Below are 18764 nucleotides of genomic sequence, written 5' to 3'. Positions count from 1 at the left end.
ATAACCCAACTAATAATTGGTAATGCATATTCTCAGGTTAACATGATCCATTGTAATTTATATTACTACATTAAACCCCTTATAGTCCTGGCACCTGATATGCTCACAATGATGGCTTCACATTTACTCTCTTTACGACTGAAACAGGAAGACTTCTTCACAATTTTTGATGATCACCTGACAAAGCTGGTTGTAATCACCAGCGAAACGTCATATTCAAATTGTAAATATTGTGGGTTTAAGGTCCAACACAGCAGTGTGCTGAATTAGTAACTAATTGGCATATTTTGTGAACTTAAACCTTGCTAATTGGCTGTGTCAGGTGTCGGGTTTAACGAAACATTTATATCAATCTAACCCAAAATTATTTTTATGGACAGCTATGTTTGTTGACTATGAGCTGAGATTTTTGGTGGCCATCGAAAATTTTCCTACCTTTGACAACATGTTAGAGGTTCCCAAATCCATATTTTTCAACAGGCTTTGTTCTTTAAAAAAACCCCTTTACACATTTGCTCAGATAAACCGGTTAGACGTATTATATGAGGTTATATTTATTACTTGTCCTTTACTAAGAGATCATGGAATTGCGGTAGAAAAGAAGATGGTTATATGATGCTTGCAATAACGTGAAATTAATATTTGTTTAGGAAGATACAAGGAATATCATATTCGGAAGAACTGTTCAGCAGTGGCAGGTGTAGAGATAAGCCAGAAGGCTACTACAGGGAATGATGAACGTAGATCATTGCTGAGGAGTCGAGTGGAAACGGCAAGGGAACGGGAGAAAATCAATTTGTGGTGGAGACACTGAAAATGCTTTTTAACACCGGGACACTGATTAGCGTCCATCAGCACAATGTGGGGAACGACTTTGCTGCTTTCTTGGTCTGCAGTTTCACAGCACTCTGCTACACTTCTATTTTAGTTGTTTCCTACTGATTACTTCTGATTGGACACTAACGTTCAATACTACTTTTCATTCGGCAACACTGCAGCCACTTATTTGTGACATTTTCAAAACAGTATTAAAATGTTCGTAGTATAAATGACCTCTTTGAATTGAATATGGGTTCCAATAATTGAATGTTTTGCTCTGCTACCAGAAGGAAATTATCAACCATATGAAGTATTAAGTGAATCGTTTGTAACTTAATTTTACGGCATTTATTTCACAGGCATTGCTTATAGAAAGAATAATGATGAAGGCGAAGAACTTGCTGCTCTTGTGTTCATTGAAGTTCAGGTACAATGAACGCAGCATGTTTACACATTGACTCCAACATTCATTATTCATTGTGTAGGCTTACTCACAAGGACAGCTGTGGGCTTCATCCCTCATTAATCAGATCCCGTGTTCTCCACTACAGGGGAGCCAGAAGAGTGAAACAATGAAACTCATCCGAGAGAACCAAGAGAATCTCAAGGCCTGGATCGGAGTAGATCCCTCACACCTCCTGGAGCATCTCAAGGACTATGAGTGGATTCCTCACCACGTTTACAACGCAGCCAGGAAGAGGCACGGAGAGGAGTGTGTGGAGCACATACTGGACCACTTCTTAAAAAAAGGAGACACAGGCTGTAAGGAACTGTGGGAAGCACTCTTCTTTGTGAGGAAGCACTATTTGCAGCTGTGGAGGTGGCTTCACAACCGAGGTATGACCCACGTTCATTATAACAAGAGTTGCGTACTGGCAGTGAATTGATTTTGTATGGCTTTTGTTACAATTGTAGTGAATCTTTTCAGAGACGCGATTTATGATGCAACAACGTTAATTCTACACTTCGTGCAACACCGTTACACACGAGACTAAATACACCTATCTCTCTTGTTACACATAGGACCACAATACACCTATTTCTCTCGCATACAGGATAACTATAATCGGGTCAGAGCAACCAACGTGCTGCCTGACCCACGATGTCGAAGACAAAGACGTAGATATATCACTTGGGTTCCACTTTACCTGCAGATAGGCCCGTTATACGATCGGAGCTCCCCTTTTATCCTTCCCAGCGCGGCCTGGCTCCACCCTCGGCCCCGCCTACCTCTGGAATTACACCACACCTGTTCCCTCTCTGGCTCTGCTCTTAACCACGCCCCCTTCGGGAACTCTCTAGACGTTTCTCAGCTCCTCTTTCCGTGTCCCGTCGTTCACCCTTGGCCCACATTCCTCACCCCAGCCCATCACGTGCTTAACCCGCTGATGGGGTGACTCGTCCTCGCATGCCCCCCCCCTGCCGCCAGCCACCCCCACCACACTCCCCCAGTGACCGACTCTGTGGCGATTACCTGCGGCGCTGGCAGAGGCTGTTATCCCCTACTCTGTCGGTAGTACTCATCTGGCTTCCTTCTGCTAGCACCCAGTACCATGCCCCTAGTGGCGCATTGAATGGTACTGCATGGTGTGTGAGGCTCTGTGCCCATTTCTGCAGCACTTGGCGCTACGCGCCATAGTGATCCATTTAACATCACTACACAATGAACAAGGAATAAAAGTCATTCATATGCTTGGATTCCGTACAACTTTGCAGCTTGTGCTTCCCCTTTCAAATAATTAATCAGTTATGTTCCGTGCCACAAAACAAGATGGCACTCACCAAGTGGCATGTGACTGAACAGCTTCATGTTAAATGCCGTAATGCTTGAGTACAATTATGAACCCATCTCTGCTTCGCCTCTTGATTCTTTTAGCACACTTGTGGTAAAAGTCAATAGCAATGAAAAACATACCCGTGACATTTATTCAACGCTGTCAATCACAGGTGACGCAATACAGTGCATTCGAGAGAATAAGTCAGCTCTGAAGCTGTGGATCAGTAGGGACCCACACCATCTCCTACAGCATCTGAAAAGACAAACATTCATCCCTAATGCAGTCTTCGCTAAAGCCAAGGGCATGAATGGCGGCGAGAAGGGTGCAGAGCTACTTCTAAATTACTTCATCAAGAGAGGCAATGATGATTGCCTCCAGCTGCTGATTTCCCTGCAAGCCGTGCAAGATGAGTATCCTGAAGTCAAACAGTGGCTGGGCTCTCTTGGTAAGAAATTATTTTATTTATAATGCCTTACACCTCTTTCATGTAAACAACGGGAAAGATGATCATTTGGAGGACAAGCAGACAATCGTAACTCTGCCACAGCAGCCCTGTAATCTTAACACGTAGGTTTTTGCAACATCATGATTCATTTTGATTTAAAGCTTTCGTGACAACAGAAATTCATATTCTTAGTTCTTTCGGTAAAGTCACGTTGAAGGGAAACAACAAAATAATAAAATATATATAACAATAAAAATTCTCACGACGTTTCAACCATAACACAAACGGTCGTCTTCAGGTGTGTTGGTTTGCATAAATTTATTTTTAAAACGGAGCATTTATTTATAAAAAAAAAAACGTTAGCGCCACGCGCAGCGATTTGGCAGTTTATTTAGAACTAGTCCATCTATATTCTGAAAAGAGGAGGGGGGAGACGAATTTTTTTATGTATGCTGTCTGAAAGGCACTGTAAGCGTGAACAATCAATTAAGACCTGAAATGGTTTATCAAATCTTTCCAATGATTGCTAAGATAGAATCCATCTTCTCGGTTGAAATTGTCTCTGTGCTTGTATATGTGGATAGCCTCATGAACGAATCTCTCATGGTAGCCAGATGGCTTACAAAGAACCTCTGTCTTGGAAAAGTCAATGGCATGTGAGCCTACTGAATTATAACAATGATCTGCCACGGCCGAGGTGTTGGTCCTACCGTGTTTAAGGTCTGCTTTGTGTTCACGAATGCGGTCCGAGACATGGCGTTTGGTTTCTCCAAAGTAACTACTACCACAGAGGCAACTTAGTTTGTAGACACCAGGGTATTGTATGTCCGGAATCACATCTTTTACGGACGGAACCAGATCACGGATTTTATGTAATGTGTTGAAACGGACCTGGATCTTGTGTTTATTCAAGATTTTGGATATCTTTTTTGTGATCCCCGCAATGTAGGGTAAAGTGATGGTTTTGAAAGGCTCCTCAAGAGTGTCCTTCTTCATGGTTTGAGTGATAGCTTTGCGGATTGTATAGTCGGAGTAACCATTAGCCCTAAGAGCTTGGTGTACGTGCTTGAGTTCACTGCCTATGTGTTCCTGGTCGGATATGCATTGGGCTCTATGATACAGAGTCTTTTTGAGAGAATTCTTCTGTAATGGATGGTGGTGGGAATCCGGTTTCAGATAAGCATCCGTATGGGTAGCTTTCCTGTAGACAGAGTGGCTCATTGAACCATCAGGTCTCTTTTTAATTAGGACATCCAAAAAAGGTAGCTTGCCATCTATTTCGACTTCCATGGTAAATCTGATGGCTGGGTGTATGGAATTGATGTGGTCGAAGAATTGGTCTAGAGCAGGCCGGCCATGTGACCAGATGACAAAAGTGTCATCCACGTACCTCTTCCATAAGGTTGGGCGCAGAGTGGCAGTCTGGATGGCGTCAGTCTCAAATTTCTCCATGAAAATGTTAGCTATAACCGGAGAAAGGGGGGACAGGGAAATACCCTTGATTGTCGATACCAGGTGAGTAGAATTTTGTACCACAGAGGTGGTTTTTCCAGTGAAAGGACGCAGGATTTCAGACAAAAAAACGGGCTAGTTTGTAGGTGGGGGAGTTGATAGTAGAGACGATGGGACGAAGGGGTGTATCTACTTTATGTATTTTTGGTAAGCCGTATAATCTTTGTGGCCTGGCAGCAGAAGGTTTCAACGAAAACTTTTTAGATTGATCAATTAATGCGGTTGAATCAGAAATTATTTTGTTGATTTGTGTGACGAGGCTGTTGGTGGGATCTCTTTTTATTTTTGTATAACTACCATCGTCGAGTAATTCTTTAATTTTGTTGTTGTATTCTATTTTATCCATGATGACAGTAGCATTGCCTTTGTCAGCTGAGAGGACTACAATATCATCCCTCTATTTTAATTTATATAATTCAAAACGCTCATCTTTGCTGAGGTTGCTAGCTGGCATCTTAGCGTTTTTGAGGGTTGCAGCGATTTCAGATCTTGCTACGTCTGCAGCGATGTGACACCATTGTGACACCATTGCAATAATTGAAGACTTGGTTCATCAATGACTAAACACTGAGGTACCCCCCCTGGTGAGACAGTGTTTAACCAATACATACTTCACTTGGAATGGAACTTTCTACAAACAAACTGAGGGCACCCCAATGGGCTCCCCCCTTTCTCCGGTTATAGCTAACATTTTCATGGAGAAATTTGAGACTGACGCCATCAAGGCTGCCACTCTGCGCCCAACCTTATGGAAGAGGTACGTGGATGACACTTTTGTCATCTGGCCACATGGCCGGCCTGCTCTAGACCAATTCTTCGACCACATCAATTCCATACACCCAGCCATCAGATTTACCATGGAAGTCGAAATAGATTGCAAGCTACCTTTTTTGGATGTCCTAATTAAAAAGAGACCTGATGGTTCAATGAGCCACTCTGTCTATAGGAAAGCTACCCATACGGATGCTTATCTGAAACCCGATTCCCACCACCATCCATCACAGGAGAATTCTCTCATCAAGACTCTGTATCATAGAGCCCAATGCATATCCGACCAGGAACACATAGGCAGTGAACTCAAGCACGTACACCAAGCTCTTAGAGCTAATGGTTACTCCGACTATACAATCCGCAAAGCTATCACTCAAACCATGAAGAAGGACCCTCTTGAGGAGCCTTTCAAAACCATCACTTTACCCTACATTGCGGGGATCACATAAAAGATCTCCAAAATCTTGAATAAACACAAGATCCAGGGCCGTTTCAACACATTACATAAAATCCGTGATCTGGTTCCGTCTGTAAAAGATGTGATTCCGGACATACAATACCCTGGTGTCTACAAACTAAGTTGCCTCTGTGGTAGTAGTTACATTGGAGAAACCAAACGCCATGTCTCGGACCGCATTCGTGAACACAAAGCAGACCTTAAACACGGTAGGACCAACACCTCGGCCGTGGCAGATCATTGTTATAATTCAGTAGGCTCACATGCCATTGACTTTTCCAAGACAGAGGTTCTTTCTAAGCCATCTGGCTACAATGAGAGATTCGTTCATGAGGCTATCCACATGTACAAGCACAGAGACAATTTCAACCGAGAAGATGGATTCTATCTTAGCAATCATTGGAAAGATTTGATAAACCATTTCAGGTCTTAATTGATTGTTCACGCTTAAAGTGGCTTTCAGACAGCATACATAAAAAAAAAATTCGTCTCCCCCCTCCTCTTTTCAGAATATAGATGGACTAGTCCTAAATAAACTGCCAAATCGCTGCACGTGGCGCTAACGTTTTTAACAAATAAATAAAAGCGCCGTTTTTTTAATTTATTTATGCAAACCAACACACCTGAAGACGACCGTTTGTGTTATGGTCGAAACGTCGTGAAAATTTTTATTGTTTTATATATATTTTATTATTTTGTTGTTTTCCTTCAACGTGACTTTACCGAAAGAACTAAGAATATCATGATTCATAATTCATTTTTGGGTTGGGCCACGGAATAATAGCACCAAATCTGTGTCGTTAGATCTGTGTACTAGCGATTAATACGACAATTATTATTGATTCATCTCACTGATAAGTTGTAGGGCAATCCTCAAGACCAAACTCATCAATTCGATTTAACATTATTAAAAACAGCAAACATCATCAAGACAATGTTTGGGAAGTCATACACGCAATGTCACCTTATCCAGCTAGGTATCATGACCATAAGAGGTTTTTGGGTTAGATCATCTAGATATAAATGTGCCGTTAAACCTGCCACCACCCGATGCAGCCAATTTTAGTAAGGTTTGTCACATTTACAAAACATGCCAATTCGTTACAACTTCAGCACACCGGTGTGTTGGAGAGTAAACCCACATTATACTTATGCAGTACAACTACTCATGAAGTTTGTGGATGTTTGGTCATTCATAGATCCTATAAAGTTTTGATTCTTTGGTTTAATCATGGATGCATGACACAAAGTTGACTTTAAGAACGTGGTAGTTTTATCCAAACAATTTTTTTTTTACTTGCAAAAATGATCTAATGCACACATTGAGATTGATAAAATGTACATAATACATATTTGAGCTAAGTTAAGTGTGGCTTGGCGTATATACATGTGAAAATCCCGTGTAATATTCAACAAATCTATTATACCAAGTGTAACACTTAGTTTAAAGCTTTAGTGACCATTTAATGCTATCCTTCTGCAGGCTAAATCTTAGCTTAAAGCTTTCGTGACTGCAGGAATTCATATTATTTGGGTATTTTGGTCAAGTCACGTAGATAGGGTCAAAGAAAATAACAAAAAAATAACAAAAAACTACGACGTTTCGATCACAACACAAGCGATTGTCATCAGCAGGAGGAAAAAAGATGACGATCGCTTGTGTTGTGATCGCAACGTCGTAGTATCTTGTATTTTTGTTGTTATCTTCTTTGAACTTACTGTATCTACGTGACTTTACCGAAAGACCCAAATAATATACTTCTGCAGGCTAGCATATTCTTGAGTATATTTTAACCTGTTGAGACAGTGCTTAGCTACACTTCTATTTTAGTTCTGTTTAACTTTGGTTTAGCACAAACTTGCTGTTACTGTCTAGAAGTGAAATTTCCTTGGTCGTTGAGAATGCTCTGCTCTCCAGAAAAACAACTCCATGTCCTTGTTGTGGAAGATGGGCAACATCATGAGTGACCTTTCTGGAAGTGATGGCTCCAAAGATCGGTTTCATGAGTGTGGGACATTTTGTGTAGTCTTAACTTTACCTTCATACAGATGATGATCACGAGAGACAATGTTGTCCACAACAGGGCATTGGGAGCCTTGGTAATGTGGGTTACTAGAGGCAGATGAGATTCAGATGCCAATGGAACGTGCACACAATGGAAAAGGAGCAATTACCACGTGATGCCATGTCCCAGCAACCACACCATGATAGTGACGACAAACATTACTTCCAGTTTGAAAATAAGATGTTGTTGCAATTTGATCACAAATGTACGAGTGATTCTAGAAAGGTATTGGCAAGATAGCATAAGCAATGCATTAGTTGGCAAGAGAACATGATCTGTAAGCGGTTTAGATATCGTTAGATAAACACGTTTGCGCTGGGTGGGACGTGTGTACACAATGGGTCATGGCCAATCGTTGAGACAGGCATTGGTGTGGTCTCCAGAAGTGTAACAACAAAGGGAAGACCGACGTGTAGATAGTGAGATAAAGTTTAAGCAGATCTTGAGGTCGCTTATCAACTGTGTAGCAACTGCATGATTTGGCAGAGGGTTGAAGGTACTGGGGATGCGTGGTAGCATCAAGAGACATCTTGATCTTTATTGCAATTGTTCAAACTAAATTCCTGTTCATGTCTGTAGAACATTTTATAAAGTTTGTAATGTAAATATCCTCCATCACTCTCATCTCAGTGTCTCACATTCTGTGTTTATCATCATTATTATTCAGTTCTAATAAGGTAATTTGCTGCTATGAAGTGAGAAAATATTTAACCACACCAACTGTCCACTTAAATCAATGGTAACCTAGTAGTATTGTATTTATTCACAGGTAGTACCAAAACAAAGAGCAATGGAATCAGTGTGCCACCTGTTGATGTGCTTTCAAATGGAATTCAGGTAAACTAGATGCAGTTTGCATGCACATTGAACACTCTTCATTTGTTTAGTATATATGCTTAGGATGAAGCATGCTTTGGAATCCATTGCACATATAAATAACAAACATAACTCCCATGTTCTCTAATTCACGACCACAATCAGAGTGACACATTGAAACTCATCCAAGAAAACAAGGGGAATTTCAAGGAATGGATTGGAGCGGATACATCGCACTTCCTGAAATTTTTTGACGAATCACATTCTATTCCACACGAAGTTTGCCAAGCAGCCAAGAACAAGCATGGAGAGGAGTGTGTGGATGTTATACTAGATCACTTCTTTAACCAAGAAGAGACGGCGTTGTGGGAACTGTGGAAAGGTCTCTACTATGTGAGGAGGAACTACGAGCCACTAAAGAGCTGGTTTCAGAAGCACGGTATGACCCACACTAATAATACATCGTGCATATGCACGGATACTGTACAACTGTACAATTTTCCAATATTAATTTTCAAAATGGTTGAATACTGTAATAAAAAATGTTGCCTGCTCCTTTATTCTTTTGGCACATTTTGGAATAACAGGATAGTTAAACGAAAAGACAATGCATATGAAAAGATAAATGTAAAATGCATCCATAGTTCTGTTTGTCACAGGTGAGTCCGTGCGGTCCATTAAAGAGAAGAAGTTGGATCTGAAGTTGTGGATCGCTAAAGACCCCCGACATCTCCTGCTGCAGCTGACGAGTCGAGGACAAATTCCCAATAAGATCTTCACTCAAGCCAAGGGCATGAATAATGTTGAGAAGTCTGCAGAGGCACTGCTCAACTACTTCATATCCAGAGGCAATGACGACTGCCTCCAGCTGCTGTTTGCTCTGCAAGCCGTGCAGGACAAGTATCCTGAAGTCACGCAGTGGCTGGGCTCTCTTGGTGAGAAATCACTACATTTTAAACGCCTTCCTGCTTTTTTATGTAAATAACGGCCAATTGAACACTGGGTGACCAAGTGGCCAGCACACTCACGAAGGAGTCAGTTGTCAACGAGTCGACAGTTTTAACCCTGCTTAATAGCCCTGTAATCGATTTCTATGAGGCATCCTCAGCTATATTATATCCACTGCTGAATGAATGCATCCCCAAGCCACTGTTAATCCACATAGTCATGTGATACATTCCATATAGCTCCAGAACCTTAGCCAATTCTACTCCTCCAACTCAACGCTGTGCACACCCTTTGGTGCATTCCCTCCTCTGTCTGCCACTCCATCGCTAGTCTCCACCACCAGGCTCCCAATCCTCCTAGTGACCTGTCTCACCAAAGCCTAATTTATTTTCTCAGCAGTCTAAAACATTGCATCTACTTCCAAAATTGTATGCATGTATGTTTCACTTCTTACGGACCATACGCATACATGTATGTTGAACGTCTTTCAGACCATACACAGCTTTTGTTATTTTCAGTTTATTTTTTTAATTTTAAATTTATTATTTTTAGTTTCTATCTCCGTGACTTTACCGAAAGAACCAAGAATATGCATACATGTGTTCCACTTTCTGTCTATGTCCATGTGTCAGATCCATGTCATGTCAGGTAATGTACAATTAATTAAATTGTTATTCTTCAGGAAAATGGGTGCTACTTTTCAGGATTGAGTTCCGTTCTCCAAAAGCACTCCAACCTCACCTTGTCCATCTCTAAGGCTGAAACAGCATTAACTTTGTCTTTTTTTACTGCAGTGTTTTTCAAAAGGCTTTGCAAGAAGACGAGCTTGTTTCTGAACAAGTATACCAACTCTTCGCTGCAAGAAAAAATTCGATCTTATAAACGGGAGCTGATCCAGGCACTGCACTCCAACGTGATACCCCTGCTGTCTCAACTACAGAGCCAAAATATATTCACTGACTTCAATGTGCAGGTATGTCCATGGTCTGGTGTAGTAATTAAAGGGGGATCAGGATCAAATTGAAAATGTTAAATTACAAGGTGAGAGAGTAGAATGGTGTGCAGTCTGCCATTAACATGAAGATACGACGGCCCTCATTAACATGTTCCATGTAGGTGATCCAAGTATTCTATGAACATGTCTAACGTTTGTCCTCGGAAGTATTTCATTATAAAAAATAACATCACATTCCTATCTGCAGAATAAAAAAAACCTCACACGGCACATGATGGGTAACATTATGAGACAACCTCACGCATGATGACGTCATTGGATCGCAAACGGGGAGGTGCCTTGTCAGCGAGGCCAGATGCAAAGTGAAGCCTTTTGGGACTAGCTGCCTCCAACTCTATGGTGACTTTTTAATCAATTTGGCCAACATCCTTCAAGACGAGTCCCTAATAGCAGCGAAACTTTATAATAAACTCTTGCTCACATTGATTTGTGCCCCCAGTTGGATAATTTTAACATCATCAACGGATTGTGTTGTCATCGATGCACAAGCATCAAACGAAGTCAAACCTTTGCCATTAGCACTGCCATTTAACTGAAACACACACAGAGTAGCCTGGCAGTGGATCTGAAAATTTACTAATGCCTGGAACATCGCCCTGTTCTAAGCAACACGCTTTGTGCCTGTGTCGGTGTAGGAAGCGAAAGAAAGGGAGCAGTGGCAAGGCAGCGAGAAGGCGACTGAATACGTGCTGGAGCTGGTTTGCGTGAAAAGACATGTCAAACAATTATGGATGGTGCTGTGGAATCTCCGTGAAACCTACCCACAATTGAAGGACATTTTTGAGCAATTCTAACTGGGGTGCAGGAAAAATGTGGTGCAGTAGTTAGAGCACATCGTTACCCATGGAATTTTGAACCCAATGTTGTTTAAATCTTTTTTCCCTCACACTACCTGTCTGTGGAATACCCCACCATCTTCTATTTACTCAAGTTCTTGTACAAACCGTTACCAATATGTAGTGACATCGGGGATGTCACTGTATGGTGCTGGCCCAGAAGGGCCGTCCTATGCGATGTTCCTACATCATGGACCGTGTGGGTGGCTGTGTGAGGCCGGTTCTAGCAGAGCATGGCGTGCGATGCACCGTTATGGCGTACACCCCATAGGTGGGTGTAGTACCAGCCCTAGCGGGGCTTGGTGAGCGCTGGGATAGCGCAGACACCACACAAAAATCACAAGGTGGAGCGGGAGAATGTCGGGACAGGGTTGCCCTGGGCCACGGCACTCTGGTTGACCGCGTAGACACGTGATCCGGAGTGTCCACAGAGAGGGTCCCAGATGGGGGGGCTTAAGGGTGATCACGTGTTCGGGGAGAGCTCTCGAGGGGGATTAAGAGCGAGCTAGAATGCTCGCAAAGGTAGATGGGCCGAGGGCGGAGCCGGCCCTGACCCGGGAGGATATAAGGTGGGTCCCTCGGAGGGACTGGGGTCGCTGCATTCTACAAGCTGGAAGCTCTACATCCTACAAGGCTTCAACACGTGGTCGGGGGCCCGAGTGAGGGTCCGACCCTTCGTAGCTGTAACTCCTATGTATAGTGTAGTTGCCTGGGTGGTCACCACCCTAGGTTGTATCTGGTAAAGGGGCAGTTACCCCTTTGTGTATACGTGTTACAGATAAATGTGGTGCCTCTATGGAACAAGGTCTGCGACTCAGGTGGACTCACTGCAAATCCATCATGAGACCTGATCTACGTAGTGTGTGGGCGACAGTGCCGAAGGTTGACGCGTCCAGCCTTGCTAGAAGACTGTGCCGTGAGCACAACTTTCTGGATACCTTAAGCTGTTGAAGGAATGCCAGACTCCTCTCCAACATAACTCCAAGGAAGAAAGGCTCTGCATCATACATTAGCAACCGGGCATTCAGATGCAGTTTGAGCTCGTAGTTGTCTTCAACGTTGTGTAGGTGAAACACACTGGAAACTGTCTTGCTTGTGCTTGGCCGACGTGTCAATTTCTTGCAGTACTGTAGTCTGCTACCATGGCCAGGTGACTAATCAAGGTACATTCAAGGCTGCCAAAATCACAGGCTTGGGTTGTGATGCAGATGTAATCCACGTACATAAATCGTCATAACTTTGCAGAGGTAATCGATTATTTTGCATTGGCAAACTGCTGACCTTGTTGGTGGACACTCAGAAGCAGCCATCTTGAGAGGCTCAATGCTGCCCACTTCTGACCTTAGCAGGGCTGGGGACAATATTCTTTGGGTCTTTGGGTGAAGTCACGTAGATAGGTTAAAAAGAAAAATAACTAAAAACTACAACGTTTTGTCATTGCAACACAAGCGACACAAAGAATATGGATTCCTGCAGTCACGAAAGCTTTAAGTCAAGATTTGACTGGGGATAAGTTGAGCAGAAGTAATTTAGTACACTTGTCATGCACACATCTCGGCTATCACAAAGGCACTAAGTTTCACAGATACAGGTTGCAATATTTTCACAGCAGGGGGTGATGTTACTGTGTAATTTTTTGGTATTTTTTGGGTAATTTTTAGACTTGGAATGTGAACAAAACAGCCGGCACACAATGATCTGCTCCTGATTGATACCAGGGGATATTTAATGTCCAGGGAAGCGGACGGCACAGAGTCGTATTTACGGTTTATAAACACTGCAGCTATAATGCTGGCAGGTCGCCCGGCTCAATCTGCAATTCTCTAACAAGGCCATGAACCGCGACTGCTGGGCCACGTCACTGCCTGCTGGCAGTTCATCGCAGCTACATTGGGTAAATGAAGTTGCTGTAAAGATGTTACTGTTGTTGTGCAATTGTTCGTACACTAGACTTGCAATCCAAGGGGCATGGGTTCTATTCCATTCCTAGGTAAAATGGTAGCTTCAATTATCAGCAGTATAAACCAGGTGCACCACAGTCGATCAGCAAGTCGCGTGCAGCGGGATCAATATGGAAGAGTTTGTGAACAATGCACCCAAGTTGGAACTCTGAATATTTCCCTCGTGAGGGTTTTTTGACAATACATTGCAGAGCTGCAAATTACCTATTATTGTGGTAGGGCCATTGAAATTCCCTCACTTCTACAGTCGACCCTTCCACATCGCGGGGGTTAGGGGCGCAGGCCCCCCGCGATCTAGAAAAAAACACGTAAAATGTTTTGGTCCCCTTGTTGAGTAGAGCGAGCACCTCCTGCCGGGGGGTTTAAGATATCTCTACATATCCAGCCTTTGCGTGTCGTCTACTGGCTTTTGCGTTCTTTTCGCAAACTTAAACTTTTACAAAATATTCCTTTAAAAAAATGTGGGTATATTTATGGTATTAAAAGATCAAATGCATTAATATTATACAGTACTGTACATATGTTTTATGCATTTATGAGTTACTAAACGTTTTGTGTGTCGTCTGCTAGCCTTCGCGTGTTGTCTGTGGCCTTCGCAAAACTCCCCAAAATTTCCCATAAAATGTTCTTATGCCGACCCCGCGATATATCGAAAACGTCATGGGAAAAGTCGCGATGCAGAAAGGTCGATTGAATTACATTGTCCTCGAATTACATGACACAATGGCTGGCTCGTTTCTAATGACGTCAGGGATCTTTGACGTCCACTCTGAATCAGACGAGGCGTAATATTGCATACACCCGCAGTGATAAACAGGACGGCCTGCCGGATGCAAACCGCCAACCTCAACAAGTGGTGAACGTGCTGCTGCTGGGCCCAGTCACCTGAACAATGATCCCCTGTGACGTCCTTTGATTGATGTTAACGTGGCCATTACGTTATGCCACATGCGACAAGCCAGTGTTCCTAACCCGTGCTTCAATCAGTAGGGAAAGCAAACTCAGACGAATATTTTACACATTTACCTTTTTAGTCTGAGAAACTCGATGTACATTGAAAATATGACGGCAATTTACGCTAACACAAATATTTTAATAAAGCTAGGTATTGAACAATAAAACTGGGACCTTTGCCAGGAGCAAAATATAATAATATGTTTTTACCCTTTTACCTGGCAACAAAACTGATACCTTTTTACAAGGGATTATGCTTGCATTAACCGCAACACTTGCGGTCAAAATGCAAACAAAAAGACAACACTGATAATGTATGCACTGTCCTTGCAATTGATTGGTACACACCCGAGACAGCTTTTCTTAGTACCCAGTCTTACATGGTGTTGGACCAGATGACGCCAAAAGGCACACACCTCAAAGACAATGCACCATCAGTATTGAGAGCTCGGGATAAGCTTGTGTGCAAGTATGTCAACAAAGGATCTGACATAGCTATCTTGGGCCTCACAACAGATGGCACAGTGCATCATGAGGTTCAACAACTTTGAATTGGGTAGACACATCAGCACCAATGAAGCCATATTGAGAATCCTCAACTTCCCCATTCACGAGCGACATCCCACTGTGTTTTGTCTCAGCGTGCACCTTGAGAATGGGAAAAGAGTCTTCTTCATGGACACATGCACATACGCGAGCCCAAGTCCCACAACACACAACTCTCACTGCTTTCTTCCTTCACTGTAGGGATGATGCTTTGATCAGACACTGCTTTATCATGAGGTACCCAAGTGCTATACATGGAATGTTGCGAGAAAAGTAGGTGCACCGCAATATTGGACAAAATGTGTCAAATTACCCACAAAAAAAACAGTGAAGCACTTGGCCGTGTTTACACTTACATCCCAACAATTTTAAATGCTTGTACCTCAGACTGCTTCTACATGAGGCCAAACGGCCTAAGTCATTTGAAGAGCTGCGAACAGGTGATGGCACCATCTGTGATACTTACCAATATGCTTGCCAACTCCGAGGCCTGCTAGAGGATGATGAGCAATGGAACAGCACTTTGGACGAGGCAGCTGCAACTCTGTCACCAGCAATGGTGTGGAACCTATTTGCCATCATGCTGCACACATGTGCCGTGTCTAATCCTCTGCAACTATGGCACGACCACAAGGAGAATCTGGCAGAGGACATTCTACACCAGGCACGTGCGAAATTCAAACCTCCTACATCACTACAATGATGCCATCTTCAATCAGGCTCTTATTATCATTGAAGATAAGTTCAGGATTTAGGTGGATCTAGCCTCTAAACTTTTGCCCTTCCTGAACCAGAACAAAACAAAGATAATAATGTGCCACATAGCCTTTTGCGAGAACCCAACTAAAACAAGCAGCAGCTTACTGAATACATCGTACTGCATGAGCAAAGTCTGCTTCCAAGCCACAGAGAAGGCTTCAACAAAATTACTATTGCTGTTTTCACGGCCAGTGGTGCCATTTTATTTCTGCCAAAACTTTATTTATAAATCTTCTTTTGGCCAAAATCCGGCAGAGCAACATTATCTCCAATACAGTTGCATTATTATACATTGCTGTCACTATTGACAGGATTGAAGAACAGCTCAATCTGTCTTCAAATTGAACTTTAATTTGGATAACGCAGAGGCACCTACCTGCAACATTACCAGGACCACTGGCAAAGCCACAGTTTGCTGTAAGTCTGCTCAAAACGGGCAATGACAATGCAGATAGAAGTTTCTCTCTGACCAACATTGGCACAACAGTTGCAACACTTCAGTAACTTGATAAGTTGTCTTTGGTGATGTTTCGCCACTTACATGACCACAATTGGCTATGCAAAAGAGGCATCCTCGCACCAAAAAATGGCGCTGTGAATATCACTAACAACGACCTCCTTTCTGAATTACCAGGTATTTCTCATACATACAGGTCAATTGACACTGTACTGGACACTAATGAGGCAGCCAATTACCCTACAGAATTTCTCAACTCTCTGCAACCACCTGGTGTGCCTCCACACAAACCCAACCTCAATATTGGCACACCCATCATGCTTCTTAGGAATCTAGACCCACCAACACTTTGCAATGGTACGCGATTATCTGTGAAGAAAATGATGCCCCGTGTAATTGAATCGACCATCATGACTGACCATGCAGCAGGATTAATTCCACGCATTCCAGCCATTACCTCTGACCTGCTCTTTCAATTTAAACTCCTTCAATTCCCTGTCCAGCTCAGTTTTGCATTTAGCATCAACAAGGCACAGGGTCAATCACTCAAAGTTGTTAGCTTAAGCCTGCTAAGCCCATGTTTCTCTCATTCCAACTCTATGTTGGTCGCTCCAGAGTTGGCAATGTGAAAAAAATTCATATTGGCACTAGATGACAATACATCCAATATTGTATATCCTGAAGCTCTCCAATGTTAACACATTTTAAAGCTGTCCTCATATCAAATAAACAAATCATGTGACTGTATCACACAATAAAAACAACCGTAACAAAATACACGTTTACCGACTTCATTTGCAGCATTAAATTATTCTAGGACAACATGCCAAGACATTACTCTTACATTTGATTACTGAGACCCATGCGAAGCCGGATAACTTAGCTCGTTACTTATAATATTGAGAATATTGGCCTCATGCTCAGCTTGGCCTCAAGTTCAGCTTGATAATTCTTGGTACACGTTATTGAAGATCAAGGAGCATCGTGTGTTCAATGAGTGTTGTGAATGGATTCGTTATATTAATGTGCATCACGCCTTTTTCAAGTGCGTACATCCATTTGTTTGCCTTTACCACAGCACACTGGTTCAGATACTCATTCTCATTTGTGAAATATCTCTCATACTCGCCCCTAGGATCCATATATCCTTTATTCTTAACTTTGCCTTTCATGCACTTTGCATTCAACTGTTGTGTCGACGTTGTTTCATCAATTTATTTAAGGACACTCGTGTTGATAAGGGTGCATCTCGACAACAACGGTGATTTGTTATATTCAATCAACCAAAATTATTATAATTGCTGTCATGAACGTTACATAATCATCTGAATGGTATATCTTGAAAGTGTGGTTTATAATACCGTAAGACAGCAAAGATGATCATCAGTTTCCAGGCTGTAGCAGACGGCCTCCCGTGTGTATGTCCACTCATGTGTCTGATTGTACACTGCTGTGTATGTATGTAGCGGCATAGCACTGTCTGCTGGCAGATAAGGAGATCTGAGGCGTACGGCAGTCCTCACGTCAGCAGGCCAGGATATACACAAGACAAGGATCTAGGGGAAAGGTCACAGAAGGGGCCCACCAGGAACCCGCTATTAGGCTACAGAAAGGGGGCGTGGCCGGGACGGAGCCAGGCCACGCTGACAGTATAAGAGGGGCCCCTGTGGGGCACCTCGGGGCTGTTGTTGGAGTGAGATCCCTGTCGTGCTGCTGAAGTCCATCGTCGACATTCTTCTCTTCGTCTTCACCATTCTTCTCGTCGTCGTCTCTGTCTCTACCTTCTCGGGGCGCCGCTCATCAGGCAGCCTACCAACTGCCCTGCCTGAGTAACATCGCCGACAATAGACGGACTAAATATTAAGTTTGTTAACCCCGATGGTGCTCGTTAATAAAGAAGTGCTTCCAAGTCTTATCGTCTCCGAGTTATTCACTACATGTACACTCGTGTGTCTATGTACGCAAGTGTGTATGTGTGAAATATTTTCCATGTGTTTTCACGGTAATTACATTGAAGGTGAAGGGGTAACCAGCCCCTCGCACTCATCTCGAGACCGCGTGGGCGGCTGTGGTTACCATGCAGAACCGCTGAGGAGGTCGGGGGTTGTTTATATGGTACTTTACTCGTGGAAGGGAAATGCCAAACAACAGGGAGTGGCTCACCAAGAATGAAGGGGGTGTGGGAACGTGGCGGTAAGGTGTGTGGACCTGTAAGCCCCAGGCTACTGTGGGCTCACATCCCCATCAACCGGAGGCGAGGAATGGTGGTTGCTCATGCCTCCACCGAAGGTAAACATCAGTGGAGGGATGCAGGAAAAGTCGATGAGTCAGATGCCTTCTATGACTTCCTGTATTAGACTCTGACTGTGTTCGTATGTAGGCATGTTATATGTATGTATGTGTAGAGAATCCACCGTTCTAAGGCAGAGGGGCCACACTATACTTTATTTATTGTGAGGTGCACGTTGCACGCATCCACCCTACTCCGTTTCCCTATCCGCCACACCTCTTCAAGTGATGTCCCCCCCCCCTCTCTCTGGGCGTTCTCTCTTTTTCTCTTCCCGCCGTCTCTCTCCTTTCCATTGTGACGTCATCCTCTCACTGTAACCTCGGATCATGTAATT

At 43.2% G+C, this 18764-nt stretch overlaps 1 protein-coding gene across 1 annotated transcript in view; it reads left to right on the top strand.

Annotated features, from left to right (window-relative positions):
* Positions 1-18053, top strand: part of LOC116937414 (uncharacterized) — a 38468-nt gene extending 20415 nt beyond the window's left edge. Inside the window, exons 7-14 of the mRNA XM_076057564.1 lie at positions 1179-1246; positions 1371-1656; positions 2767-3042; positions 8618-8685; positions 8830-9103; positions 9324-9599; positions 10407-10585; positions 11263-18053. Coding sequence (XP_075913679.1) covers positions 1179-1246; positions 1371-1656; positions 2767-3042; positions 8618-8685; positions 8830-9103; positions 9324-9599; positions 10407-10585; positions 11263-11421 — 1586 coding nt within the window. The 3' untranslated portion in view covers positions 11422-18053. The remainder of the gene's footprint in view (positions 1-1178; positions 1247-1370; positions 1657-2766; positions 3043-8617; positions 8686-8829; positions 9104-9323; positions 9600-10406; positions 10586-11262) is intronic.
* The last annotated feature ends 711 nt before the right edge of the window (positions 18054-18764 follow it).

The sequence above is a fragment of the Petromyzon marinus genome, chromosome 83, assembly GCF_048934315.1.
Source record: "Petromyzon marinus isolate PM22_M1 ecotype Great Lakes invasive population chromosome 83, UKy_Petmar_22M1.pri1.0, whole genome shotgun sequence".
NCBI lineage: Eukaryota > Metazoa > Chordata > Hyperoartia > Petromyzontiformes > Petromyzontidae > Petromyzon > Petromyzon marinus.
This window is presented reverse-complemented; position numbering and strand designations above follow the sequence as displayed.